The following is a 14721-nucleotide window of genomic DNA, read 5'->3' as shown; positions in this document are numbered from 1 at the left end:
AATTTGGTTCTTATTATCTCTATGAAAAGCTTTAAGGGTGTACAGTCACCAACAAAGACAGTATTCTTCATGGTTTTAACAATTCCAAATGTTCCATCTATTTCTATCCAGAACCAATGTTCATTCTTTTGACTTTGCAGGTTGATTTAATTAACACTTTTCAAAAAATGCTAATGGAAAAATATATTCCAGGTATCAACTACAGTGGTAGCTCAAGTACACACTTGAAAGTGGAAGAGTACCAAGCCTTCAAGGACAATGCAGCGAGCACCTAGCAGGCATCAATTGCTCTCACCTTTTTAGAGGTGATATTGCTAAGGTATCATACACTTGACGCAAGGAGCAGCAGTCTGTTTAATGAAAGCAACAGCATCCCTTCATCAGGTGCTTCTTCTCTAGGGTTTAAATCTCAAAGAAAAGCCCATTCACCATGAACAAACAGTGCACTGAAACGGAGATCTTCGACTGAATGCTCAAGAAAAATAGCAATGCTCTATTAAAAACCTTTCCCAAGTAGATCCGGTTACGTTACCACCTCAAATTAGGTTTCTGCACTGTGACTTTCACTCAATTTATTAATTTTTGCATTAACACACAGATGCATGTTTGGATACTTTTTTCCTACTTCAGATCTTGAGAAACAAGTAGAAACTTAGAAAAAAAAAAAAACAGTAAAAAAGTGAACAGACTATTACTCTGCAATGTAAATTTGTTACTTTTGGAGAAAAAAAAATGCACTGAAGGGTAAACGGATGCAACTAATGTCTGCAAAGATTAAAACCCTAGCACGAGTAAGCAAAATGCTAAATTAGTTCTATAATATTAATTGGGCAGTGGATTCAGCAAATTTAAGATTTTTAAGAGATCTCTCATTAAAACTTTATGAATGTTGTAACTGTCGCTTTTTTAAAATTATAGCAATGCCAGAGGTTTGTGCAGTCAAGTACATCAATTAAAACATTTAGAAAAAAGTTAGGGCAAGAGTTACAATAATTTGGATGGTACATCAAGTACCACTTTGGGCTCCAGTCTGAATCCCAAAAGAAGTGCCTTCTGTAGGGAGATTCCTATCACAGTTTAAAGACAGAAGGTTAATGAAAGAAACGTCACTAGTGACTGTAAGAACACCCTATAAAGAACCACTATAACTGTTCACAGTTGGTTTGTTCTGGTTATCTGTTGCACGCTTGGCACTGGGTTAAGGAAATTAAATTATTTTCTATTTGACCATGCTTAACTTTTATTCCATCAGTAACTACAAAGACTGAAAGTTAAGGGAAACTTTTTGCTTCCTAGCTAATAATCCCAGTAAAGTGCTGAATCCTTTATGTTGTTAATAGTTCATGTGATAGCATTGCCTATTGATTGAAGCAATGGATTATAAAGAACAAGTCTGCCAGTTCAACTCCCAATATTGGTTTATATAATAGTGTATGTATGAAAATAATTGCTCTATGCATCACCATCTGTACATTTTTTGGCATTAACCTATCCGCTCAAGAAGTATAATTAAATAAAACTGCAATTTAACAAGCATATTAGTCAGATACAGCTATTAGATACAAGGGGGACCCACAAATTCCCAAAATCGGCCAGTAGCATTGGAGCAGAGAGTAGTTCTATGCCGATGGGTAGGACATGCCCACAGTCTTCGGAATCAGTCTTGCAAGTGGCACTATGCCAAGTTAATAGAGATGTGCATTTCTGATGTTTGTTTTACAATCATGCACACAACTTAATTTTTTTTTTCTATAAGCCAAAAAAGCATGTCAGGTCATATTGAACCTAACAAAAATGACGATTGCGTTTTTCAACATTGACTGTCTTGTTAATAAAGAGTTTTTCCCCCCATGACTGTGTTGAGGCATCTGAAAGGAAAGCATCAGGAGAAACATATTTGGAGAAGTTGCTCACACAGAACTGCATTTTGCACCATGACAGATCTGAACACACCTCTGAACCATGACAGTGCATCTGCATTCTCTGTTATGAGCCAAAAGATTTTTTGACCAAAAACAATGCAGTTGTAGCTTCACAATTCCAACATTTGCCAGATCTCACTCCCTGTGGCTTTTTTTTTTTTTTTGTCCCCAAAGTTAAAATTGAGACTGAATGGAAGACTATTTGCTACCATGTTAAAAAAAATGCAGAAAAATAACTGCAGGAGGCTCTAAACACGGTTGCAAAAGAGAAGTACCGGAAAATTTCCACAAATGGAAGAAGCGCTGGGACAAGTGTACTGCATCTGAAGGGGAGTATTTTGCAAGTACTAAAATGGAATTTGTTTTACTTACCAGAATATTTGTGGTTTGAAAATGTTTTGAATATGGGACAACTTATATCTATGTTAAAACTCTTCTTACATCTCATAAGATGATAAACTTACACATTATCCTAAATCAGTACATAAAAATTCTTATTTTTCACATCTTATATTTAATTATTTTATCATCCCTATACTCTTTACACCCTATACAGGAGATATTATGGTGGTGAAAAACAAACCACATATAAAGTAAAAAAAAAGAAACTATATATTTGGACTACAATATAAATCACAAAACAGTTTGCATTCAAGTTCCTGGGAAAAAAAAAAGTTTGTGTGTCATAGTACACTTAATATTGCCACTCCCATTATGTGTCATTATAATATCTAATAAGTGTAATAATATCAATTGTATTTAAAAACCCACTATCACGTATGTATAGGCAAAACATATTTGCAGTAAAATACTATTGAGATATGGGCTTAACAAGGCAAGTTTTATTTTTCTATATTACTCTATAGGGCATTTACAAATTGTCAAGATTTCAACAAACTCCTAACTTACTATATTTTAGATCTAAATGGGACACACTGTACCAATATTCAAAATGCAATTAATGTACTGTATCTCTTTGTGAAACAATTTCATATTATTATGGAGCAGTTGCTGGTCACTATTCTTTTGAAAAGTTAAATCCAATTTTTGAAAAAAATATTCTTAAACTGTTTTAAAATTTTACTTCTGTCAAAATGCAAAGGATACTGAGATTTATAGATAGGGCAGAAAAATAAAACATGAATTTGAGTTGTCAATTCTATTAGGTATTGTCTGAACTTTAAACTATTGCTTTTTTATTTTTGCATTCTGTATTGTTAAAACTTACAATGGTGTGTTTACCTCATACACTTCAGTAATAAGACGCACAGACTTTAATGAATGACCCGTAAAATGCTGTATATTTGGGGTACTACCTGAGATGTGATAAATCAAACTCTGACGTAATAATTAACAATTCTATTAACGATTTCTATTTATTAGTACACAACTGTGGATAGAGCAGGGCTGAAACAATCTTGGGCAAAATACGAGCTTTGCCTGGAAGAGTGTTACATACATTAAGAATAAATAAAAATCACATATGACACTTATAACCTGTGCATCGCAGTAGAAACACATGTATATTTTAGTATTACTTAGCATTTAGATCTTGCAAGTTTATGAAGGCCTTGTCAAATTTTACTCTGAAATTAGAGGTAAAATTTTCAAAGAATAGAAGTAATTTTGCAGTAAAAAACACTTTGTATATTCTTAATTCTAACTACCTCAAAAGCTCAGTAATATTAGTGAAATGTTATATAGAATGTACTACAGTCGTAACATACAACTCAATCACAGAGAGACAAATGAGGGTCAAGCACAGGGCTGCCAAATTTAACAGGACTTCAAAGCCCAAGAAAAGTCAAAATCCCACCCAATCCTATAAAATCTAGCTGAATATTAGTCTATTTCAAGCCAGCTAATTTCCATCCAAACCACCTCCACCATACCCATGATGTAAACATCCATGATCATCACTCCTGTAATTGCCAAACTGGTTCTTAATTTGCAGTAGTTAAATGAGTAAATCCCAAAAGGCTTCGGTCCACCAGAGACTACAATCTACAGAGTGAAGCTTTTAAATTTGTGGGAAAAGCCTTTATCAGATGAGTCACTGAAATGTTGTGTCTCTTAACTTACTTCCTGTTCAGGAATGCATGACATCTCTAAACCTAAGCAATATAATTTCAAACATCATCGTGAAATATAACACATTTTGTTCACATAGAAACCATCTTTTTACAAATATGATTCCTCAGTTTAATGCTTTATTATAAATTGTGGCATTCAAATAAGAAATGATTAAAGGCTATAGCATAGTTGATAAGTAAGATTTGTATTGTTTCAAAGAACAAAAGCAAACAATTCTTTTAGATAGGGATTATCTTGCCATACCTTCTAACATGTTTTTTAAAAATAATTTCATATTTTCCCCACAGATTTATAAAATACGGTCTGACAGTGGTTGTTACCACAAAAATACTGTACTTTCTGTACTGCAGATTTTCAGGTTTAACAGTCCTGTTTTGAAAATGCATTTGTACTTTTCTACTGTGGGAAGACCGTTTCATCAGACATAATTAGTTGATACCTACTGAAATGCTCAATTTAATCAATAACTGGGTAGAAGCAGCTGTTACTACAACTTAATCGGCTGAATAATCTCTATTTTCTGTGAAATTGACAGGATTTCAACTGAAGGGAGATTGTGTGACATTTCACTGTTAAATAGGTTTGAAAGAAAAAAAGAGCAGGTTTCATAGGTTAAAGGGGGGGTGCAAATGCAAATAGACATTTTTGTCTTTATAAAATCATACACATTTACTAAATACTGTAATAGACAGCTTATACTAGAAACGACTGCCAGGTTTTGCAGAAATGGGTACAGTGGTTTTCATGCAATGCTGAAATGAAAAAAGAGAAATTCAATTTTATATATAAATATACATATACAGTATTTAGATACAAAACATGCATACTGTATCATATGTTACAGTTTTGGCCTTTGTTCCAGTCACAGCACAAAGACAACTGCAACATGAACTGAAAGGTATACTCTTAAGTGCAGCTTTTTGCAGTTTCGTTATACAAGGTTTCCTAGCTGCTGGACAAAATTTTTACTTTTTATATACCATAATTTACAAATTTTCTTTCACACCTCACTTTAAAAATCCTATCTGAATATCTATTTAGGAAAAATTAAAATAAAATTACAAGGTAAGCAAATGAAACAGTATAACTGACCATGATTTTGACTTTAAGCATCTTTAGATCACACTATCAATATGATGTATTTCCTAATTTCTGCTCTTTTTTGAACACCAGCCATTTTTGTTTGACAAACCTTTCACAATTGTATAGACAGATTCATATTTTTTTAATCATAGATGTAAGAAATACAATATAAGTGTAGATATTTTTGACCACTTCAGAGAGGTAAGTGTAACAAACTTTCCATGGACACCTCTGCTTTACTGCCATCTGCTGTATAAACGGAGAATATTTACAAAAAATAAAACTGAATTATTTTATGATGTAATGTGTCTAAGGTACACATTTTCTTATCACTTAAATCTAAGACAGTGACTACTGGAGAAACTTTTTTTTTAGCAAAAAGAAGTCTTGATTCTCCTACTTAAAACTGAGGGTGATATTATAATCAAAGGTTAATTTACATCCCTTTAGAATGCTGCCATCTACCTTTCCAGTACAATTTTGAAACTGGTGATTTCAATACCATGTCTATTTGTCAAAAATTGAAGACAACTATGACTGGGAGACTCAATACAACTTTAAGGACTTTTAATTCAATTTTAGATGCACTATTATGTAATAAACAATCCAGCTTACTCCTTAAATTTTATAATTACCAGGGGCTCAAAGGTTCACATTACACCAAATTCAGAATTTGCAGAAATGAATATACACAGGAAAATGTTGTTTTTCTGACAGCAAATACAACAATTCTTAAGACGTCATCATGTCTGCTCCCTCCCCACCAGTAGCATCTTCTGAAATGCACAAGTCTTCCAACATTTCCATTAAAGAGATACGAGGGGCACCTTCATCATCAGTGTCACTCTCCACTGGTATTTTAGATGGATCTGGAGGGGGGGAGAGAAAGTATAGCATTTTTAATGTAATAAAATCCAAATGAACAAAATATACTGTAAATCCTACAAAAATTAATTCAAATTTATTCTTTATCCAGTTTGCATCAGTAAATCAATTACTCAACTGGCAAGAATCATTGAAAATGGCACAATTCTTTAAACCATTTCTTGTACTGTCAAAATATTGTTCCAAATAATTGTCTGTGCATGACCAATCACATCACAAAAATAGCTTTATAGAACTTTGATGGCAAATACTCTTAACATATATATTAAAAAAAAAAAAATACAGAGAGGTATCCACAGTCCTGGGTATGATGTTAAACTGCATTCGGCCATGCAAGTGGTTCTTAAACTTGCAGGGAAAACTTGGGGTTTGGTGGCAAGTGTGCCACTTCAGTCACTGTAAAAACTTCAAATGGCTCTAAAACGGCAGACAGGATTCCTTTCTGCTCTTCACAGGAGCAGCTCTGCAGCAGCCACCCATAAAAAGGCTGTTCACATCATGAAGGGGATGTGGGAAAGACCTTGGGAGCCTCATTCCCAGAAGAGTCTAAACCGTCGGAGAGCCAATGGGGTCAGGCCTGTTGGGGACTGGAACTGGTGTGGTGTGGATGTATTGTCCACTGCACAGCAGCACTTGGGTGCCAATCTGAAGTGGCCCATTTGAATAGGCACGTGGAACGTCTTGTCTCTTCAGCATGACAATCATCTTCCTTTGCTGTGAGGAGAACTTTGTATACTCTGCATTTCAGTGGCAGCCATCTCTGAAGTGCAGAGACCTGGGAGTGGCTAGATCTCTGTAGGTGGGAACACCTTTTATTGGTCTGGTCGCTCTGATGACGGTCACACTCGGGGAGTATCTGTGGTATGCGGGATGAAATAAAAACCAAGATCCAGGCCAATCGGGATCCTAAGCTGTTTTGTCAAGTGGTGGGTGCGGCAACGCACTGTTCCAGTGCATGCTCCCTAACCTGACCTGACCAGATCGACAGTAAAGGCTAGCGGATTCCCAGTACAACTTTAAGCCATAGTGCACACACGCTTTTAGGAGTTCATGTTCTCTTGAAGTTACAGTACTGATTTGCTAAATTTCATGAAGTATAATGATGTAACCTTATACTACAGAAATGGGGAAAATGTATGCATATATAGCACAAAGCTAGTGTTATGTATTTAAAAGCAGGTTTCATTGTGACCCCATTTGTTAACAGGTTTTGTGTTAGGTACCACATGCATAATAGAAAATTCTCCTTTAGACTTAGATGGAAAATCAATTTAACTATAATTATCTATTCAGATATGTTATTTAAGGACTATTACTACAAAAGGCATATTTTAACTCTACTTCCCCACCTGGTAAACTAGATCAAATGCTACTCAAATTTTCATCTTATTATAAAGCTGAAAGTGTGTTTGTCCATTATGCAAATCCACACTGCTGAACCTATCTTCACCAAATTTTGAGCCAATTCCCCATATTTTTTTTGGAATTCAAGACTGTAGGCTATATTTTATTAAAAATTTGTCCCCTCAAGTCTTTATTTTGGAAAAGTCCCTTTATTTAAAACACATTAAAGCTTGCTCCCCTTACCTCTAAAAATATTAATATTTTTTCTGAGTGCTTCATCCTCCTCCAGGTCTTCAAGAAAATCTTGATACTGCCTGCAAGTAAATAATACAAATACAGTTTGTTTGGATTACGACTTTTTACAATTACATTCACTCATCCATTCAATCAATCAGTAACTGAAGAAAGACAGTGGACAATTTGCAATCAGATACATGTTCTACCACTATATTTACATTGAAAATGCAATTCATTCTCCTTAAAGAAACAATTTAAGATCATCACTTGATACATTTTAATCTGATGCTTCCCTTGATGATGCATGCTTACTTAAGAGCTCTAAGAACCTTGCAGCTAAGCTGTAAAGCAAATATAAATAGCTACTTCAGCAATTAAATGTATTTTACACAATAATAGGCACAATAATTCTACCCAATCTCTTAATGTAACAAAAATTAAGTCGCAAATTACAGGATAAGAAAGGACTAGCTGTGATTACTACTCCAAAACAATGAAAATAACAACATTAGATGAGTTTCAAGTAGCTCAGTGGGTACTGCTACTGCCTCAAGTCTCCAGAACATTTTATAATTCACATCTAAAATTAATTCAACCACCTGTCCCTTAGATTCATATGTAACTAGACTCTTAATAACTCACTAAGCATAACCAAACCAAAAACAATTAATTAATCTTTAACGAACTGCACTGTTCCAAGTTATTTGCCTCTATAAGGCCTTACTTAAACAAAATCAAATTTAAACCCTAAGGTTCTTAAAAATATTTATATCAAATTTACCATCTGAAAGTTGCATAGCAAATTTAAACCTGCAACTGAAATTTATCTTGCAAAAACCTTTTGAAATATTTCAATGTCATTTTTATTACCATCACACAAAGCACAGAAAATCACAATGTAAATTTAAGCTCTGAAAAAAATTAAAAGAATAGCCATCCATCCATCCTCTTCCGCTTATCCGAGGTCGGGTCGTGGGAGCAGAAGCTTGAGCAGAGAGGCCCAGACTTCCCTCTCCCCGGCCACTTCTTCTAACTCTTCCGGAAAAATCCCAAGGCGTTCCCAGACCAGCCAGGAGACATAGTCCCTCCAGCGTGTCCTGGGTCTTCCACGGGGCCTCCTCCCGGTTGGACGTGCCTGGAACACCTCACCAGGGAGGCGTCCAGGAGGCATCCAGATCAGATGCCCGAGCCACCTCATCTGACTCCTCTCAATGCGAAGGAGCAGCGGCTCTACTCTGAGCCCCTCTCGGATGACTGAGCTTCTCACCCTATCTTTAAGGGAAAGCCCAGACACCCTGTGGAGGAAACTCATTTCAGCCGCTTGTATTTGCAATCTCGTTCTTTCAGTCACTACCCATAGCTCATGACCATAGGTGAGGGTAGGAACGTAGATCGACGGCTCAGCTCTTTTTTCACCATGACAGACCGATGCAGAGTACGCATCACTGAGGACGCCGCACCGATCTGCCTGTCAATCTCACGCTCCATTCTTCCCTCACTTGTGAACAAGACCCCGAGATACTTGAACTCCTCCACTTTGGGAAGGATCTCGCCTCCAACCCTGAGAAGGCACTACACCCTTTCCGGCTGAGGACCATGGTCTCGGATTTGGAAGTGCTGACTTCCATCCCAGGCGCTTCACACTCAGCTGCGAAAGTGACCCAGAGAGAGCTGAAGATCACGGCCTGATGAAGCAAACAGGACAACATCATCTGCAAAAAGCAGTGACCCAATCCTGAGTCCACCAAACCGGACCCCCTCAACACCCTGGCTGCGCCTTGAAATTCTGTCCATAAAAGTTATGAACAGAATCGGTGACAAAGGGCAGCCTGGCGGAGTCCAACTCTCACTGGAAATGGGTTTGACTTACTGCTGGAAATGTGGAACAAGCTCTGACACCGATTGTACAGGGACCGAACAGCCATTATCAGGGGGTCCGGTACCCCATACTCCCAGAGCACCCCCCACAGGACTCCCCAAGGGACATGGTCGAACGGCTTTTCCAAGTCCACAAAACACATGTAGACTGGTTGGGCAAACTCCCATGCACCCTCCGGGGCTCTGCTAAGGGTGAAGAGCTGGTCCATTGTTCCACGACCAGGACGAAAACGACACTGTTCCTCCTGAATCCGAGGTTCGACTATCCAACGGACCCTCCTCTCCAGAACCCCCGAACAGACTTTTCCAGGGAGGCTGAGGAGTGTGATCCCTCTGTAGTTGGAACACACCCTCCGATACCCCTTCTTAAAGATGGGGACCACCACCCTGCTCTGCCAATCCAGAGGCACTGCCCCCGATGTCCATGCGATGTTGCAGAGATGTGTCAATCAAGACAGTCCTACAACATCCAGAGCCTTGAGGAACTCCGAGCGTATCTCATCCACCCCCGGGGCCCTGCCACCAAGGAGTTTTTTGACCACCTCGGTGACCTCAGTCCCAGAGATGGGGGAGCCCACCTCCGAGTCCCCAGGCTCTGCTTCCTCATTGGAAGGCATGTTAGTGGGACTGAGGAGGTCTTCTAAGTACTCAACCACACCATCGTTTCGAGTCAAGGTCAGCAGCGCACCATCTCCACCATTTACAGTGTTGACACTGCACTGCTTCTCCTTCCTGAGACTCCGGACGGTGGACCAGAATTTCCTCAAAGCCATCCGAAAGTCGTTCTCCATGGCCTCCCCAACCTCCTCCTATGCCCGAGTTTTGATCAAAAAAATGCTTAATGTAACAAACATTACTTTCAATGTTGCCTATGATGAAATTCTTGAACAACTTATTAATTCTATGTACAATTTTACTGTACAAAGGGTAATAACAGTAAGAAATTCAGCTTTTAAATCATCCATCTATCCATTATCCAACCCGTTATATCCCAACTACAGGGTCACAGGGGTCTGCTGGAGCCAATCCCAGCTAACACAGGGCGCAAGACAGGAAACAAACACCGGGAGGGTGCCAGAAGCTTTTAAATCAAGACTAAAGAATTCAATTAAATTATAGCAACCCAAAATTATAATAACTTATGCAACCTTAAATTATACTAACCCTAACCCTAATGCTCAAACTTTGAAAGTACTCAGAAATCTTCTGCAATGTTTAAAGTCAAAACATAAATAAGCGGATTTAAAACCAGAGTTTATAATGGAGGACTTTAAGCTTAGAATATAGTTTTAGTCAATCAAGGAAGTATTATAAAAAGCAGATTTAATGACAAGTAACAGGTGTAAGAAAAAAAAAAAAAAAAATTACAGATAGTGCATACCCCTCATTATCAGAATCCATAACTTCACGATCTCTTTCCAGTTCTTTGAGCCGCCACATTCTTCGATGCAGCCTTTTGCTGCGATCATAACTTTTCTTAATCAGTACCTATTACGCAAAGGAACAAACAAAATCAAACGTGAAGCGCTAAAATCACAATCGACTGATAATTAAAATAACAATAGTGGATGGTAACCATACATCAATTTTCTACTTGCAATCTAGGAGCACTGGGCAAAACGCAGGAACAAATACTGGATAGAGCACCCATAAAGTAAAAATTTCTTTCACACAGAAGGGGTAATACCTTGTAAATTAGCTAAAAGTATAGTAAAAGAGATGAGTAATTCTTAAAAAATATTTATTGTTTACTATTTTTTTTATAAATTGATATGAATTTATTTCCATATTTACTCCTGAAAATACCATTTTAAGCAATAATTACATTTCACCAAATGTACGGATGATGTAAACAAAAATTAAAAAAAAAAAAAAAGTTTTAAACATACCACATCAGGAAGATGATGAGGATTCATTTTGTTCACAAATTCATTATTAATGTTTGCATTGGCAAAATCAAACCTGAATCAGAAAAAAAAAATGCTAGTAAAGTTTTAAATATAATGCCAGGCAAACATTCACATTTAACATAAGGTCATACTGTATATTACAATGTATTCAAAGATCCATTTGTTCACATCAAGAAATCCAGCTCATTAAATTTGCTGTGCTAGTAAACAAGGGACATAGAGAAAAATGTCAGCTGAGCAGAAATGAAACTATGCAAAACAGGTACCATATTTTTAAGATTGAAAATATAACAAATCAAAATACACTGGCATTGGATAAACTGACATTAATATGTTGTTAAGAGTTTCTGTTAAAGACCTTATAAAGTGTTGGGACACACTATGTCTTTAGAACAGCTTCTGTTCTTTTTGAAATTATGTGAAACAAATCCTAAACTGCATGTAGTGACACGCTGCATTAATTTTCAATAAAACCTTTCAATTGTTTGAGGATGAAATAAACAAAAATCTACTTAGCACTAAGTGAATCAAAACTTTCCACAAAGGCTCAATGATAATTAGATGTGGTGATTGGGAAGGCCATGGTTGGCTTCCAAGTTCATGCTGGTGTTCATAAACCAATCCAACATGAGTTTAGCAATGTGTATTGGTGCACTATTATTCTGGAATTGGATTTATTAAAACTAAGCCACACAGGTAGCAACTATCCCCGTTAGTAAGCTTTGACTTACAACCACTGTTTCTCTTTGCTGATGTAGTTTGTTTGCATTAGGCATACGCCATTACTATTTTTGAGCCTTTTCTACTTGACAAATAATTTTGTAGTTTTTATCACAAATGCACCTGCAATTTTGTTACCAAATATTTACCTCTCTGGAACTCCATTAGCTGCCTCATGTTGATTTAAAGTCAAATATTAAAGTGCTAATTGTCAGACTTCTTTCATAGCTAAACTAGTACTGCTAACTTGACATCAATCAACCTAATGTGATTCACCTTTGCAGTACAATTTAAAACTGTGATTTACTTACTTCATAGTTAAATTCCTTTTTTATGTGGCATTTGTTATTTTGTCTCCCTGTGCATATATTTAAATGTATTGCACAGTATATTAGATTGTATTAAATGTATTTATATTCATTATCTAGAAGCACAAAAATTCAAATAATTGAATTGATAATTGAAAAAAATGAAATTGTTCTACTGTATTTGGAGATATGCCTTTCAGTCAAGAAAAGATTAATAACCACAGAACTAATCTAGAGCAGAAAGGTGATAGTCTCTTGTTCTGCAATCTAAGAATATTACTCAAAAGAAACATGTCCCTCTAAATAAAAATCAAATCAAGGGCACTGAAACAGTAAAGGAGTAGGAACAATAACGGCTCCAGAAAGGCAGGTGTGTTACCAACCCCAAAACAAGGTCTCCATGATTAAGAAGATGCCCAAGGTGTGTACGGCAGTGATACTGCAAACTTGTATTCATCTCTGATGTTTTCTTAACCCAGACCTCTGCTAGAGTATGCTGCCAAATAAAAAAGAAAGGAAGCAGTGGCTTAATATACTGTAGATATGCATTTTAAGAAAAGCTCAAAATGCCCAAAACTGAATTAATACAATACTATAGTGCATAATACACAACATAGCATAAAACAATATCTACAATGAAGTACAGTAGAGTCTCGCTTATCCGACAAACGAGCTGGCCAAAGTCGGATAAGCGAAAATTTTGGATAATGGCCGGTGTTAAGAAAAAAAACTATTAAACGTCAAACTATGTTATAATTTTACACATTACGAACCTAATAATCATGTTTTACAAGATAACAACTGAATAATAAATAATAATAATAAATAATAATAACTCAGGATTGGGTCACTGCTTTTTGCAGATGATGTTGTCCTGTTTGCTTCATCAGGCCGTGATCTTCAGCTCTCTCTGGATCGGTTCGCAGCTGAGTGTGAAGCGGCTGGGATGAGAATCAGCACCTCCAAATCCGAGACCATGGTCCTCAGCCGGAACAGGGTGGAGTGCCCTCTCAGGGTTGGGGGAGAGGTCCTGCCCCAAGTGGAGGAGTTTAAGAATCTTGGGGTCTTGTTCACGAGTGAGGGAAGAATGGAGCGTGAGATCGACAGGCGGATCGGTGCGGCATCCGCAGTGATGCGGGCTCTGCATCGGTCTGTTGTGGTGAAAAAGGAGCTGAGCCATGAGGCAAAGCTCTCAATTTACCAGTCGATCTACATTCCTACCCTCACCTATTGTCATGAGCTATGGGTAGTGACCGAAAGAACAGGATCGCGAATACAAGCGGCTGAAATGAGTTTCCTCCGCAGGGTGTCTGGGCTTTCCCTTAAAGATAGGGTGAGAAGCTCAGTCATCCGGGAGGGGCTCAGAGTAGAGCCGCTGCTCCTCCACATCGAGAGGAGTCAGATGAGGTGGCTCGGGCATCTGATCAGGATGCCTCCTGAACGCCTCCCTGGTGAGGTGTTCCGGGCACGTCCAACCTAAGGAGGCCCCGGGGAAGACCCAGGACATGCTGGAGGGACTATGTCTCCGGGCTGGCCTGGGAATGCCTTGGGATTCTTCTGGAAGAGCTAGAAGAAGTGGCCGGGAAGAGGGAAGTCTGGGCCTCTCTGCGTAAGCTTCTGCTCCCACGACCCGATCCGTGATCTTTTCAGATTGGCTTTTACATCGAACTGCTACAGAGCTGGCTGTCTGCGATTGCTTTGGGACGCTCTTCCGCGTGTTGTCCCGTTGGGTGGAATCCCACAAGAGTTTAGAAAATCACTCACACCAGCCTTTTCAAAGGTAAAGTGCAGGTTAATTTGCTTTATGTATTTTTACTTTATATTTTGTATTAATCATTTTTATATGAATAGTTTTGGGTTGTGGAACGAATCATCTGAGTTTCCATTATCGGAAAGCATAGTCGGAAGCAACAAAAAATAGACTACGCTCACGCTCGCAACTTGCAGTTCTTGTTGCCGATTGATGCAGATTTTTTTTTTTGTTTGTTTTTTTTGCGGTGGGACGTCGGATAATATGGAATGTTGGATAAGCGAAGGTAGGATAAGCGAGACTCTACTGTATAACTTTTTCATTAGTTCTATTATATTCTTTTATATGCTAGATGCCAAAATACATACTTACTGAAATTACAAAAAAGAAATATATAAAAATGTAAAACAAAATCAAATTGTAAGTATATCACTTGAAAGCTTTTTGCTGTTACTAATTTGAGCTCTTCTCAAGTCATATTCTGTTAAACCCTTGAAAGGATATGTTTTTTTAATGGGAATTAAGCTGCTGCTCGTCATACATTATTTTCTGTTAACAGAACATACTATTTAATAGATTAATGTTAAGTA

The 14721-nt window shown here is 37.5% G+C and overlaps 1 protein-coding gene across 2 annotated transcripts in view; it reads right to left on the bottom strand.

Moving 5' to 3' along the window:
* Positions 1-4176: 4176 nt before the first annotated feature.
* nmd3 (NMD3 ribosome export adaptor) overlaps positions 4177-14721 on the bottom strand; it is a 49405-nt gene continuing 38860 nt past the window's right edge. For both annotated transcript variants that reach the window (XM_039756678.1, XM_039756687.1), the window contains exons 12-16: positions 12765-12877; positions 11333-11405; positions 10825-10931; positions 7572-7642; positions 4177-5968 (exon numbers count right to left, since the gene is read on the bottom strand). In XM_039756678.1, the coding sequence (XP_039612612.1) occupies positions 5832-5968; positions 7572-7642; positions 10825-10931; positions 11333-11405; positions 12765-12877 (501 nt within the window). In that variant the 3' untranslated portion in view covers positions 4177-5831. The remainder of the gene's footprint in view (positions 5969-7571; positions 7643-10824; positions 10932-11332; positions 11406-12764; positions 12878-14721) is intronic.

This window comes from Polypterus senegalus, chromosome 1, assembly GCF_016835505.1.
Source record: "Polypterus senegalus isolate Bchr_013 chromosome 1, ASM1683550v1, whole genome shotgun sequence".
Classification (NCBI taxonomy): domain Eukaryota; kingdom Metazoa; phylum Chordata; class Cladistia; order Polypteriformes; family Polypteridae; genus Polypterus; species Polypterus senegalus.
The sequence above is the reverse complement of the archived record's forward strand: the minus strand, read 5'-3'. Positions and strand labels throughout refer to the sequence as shown.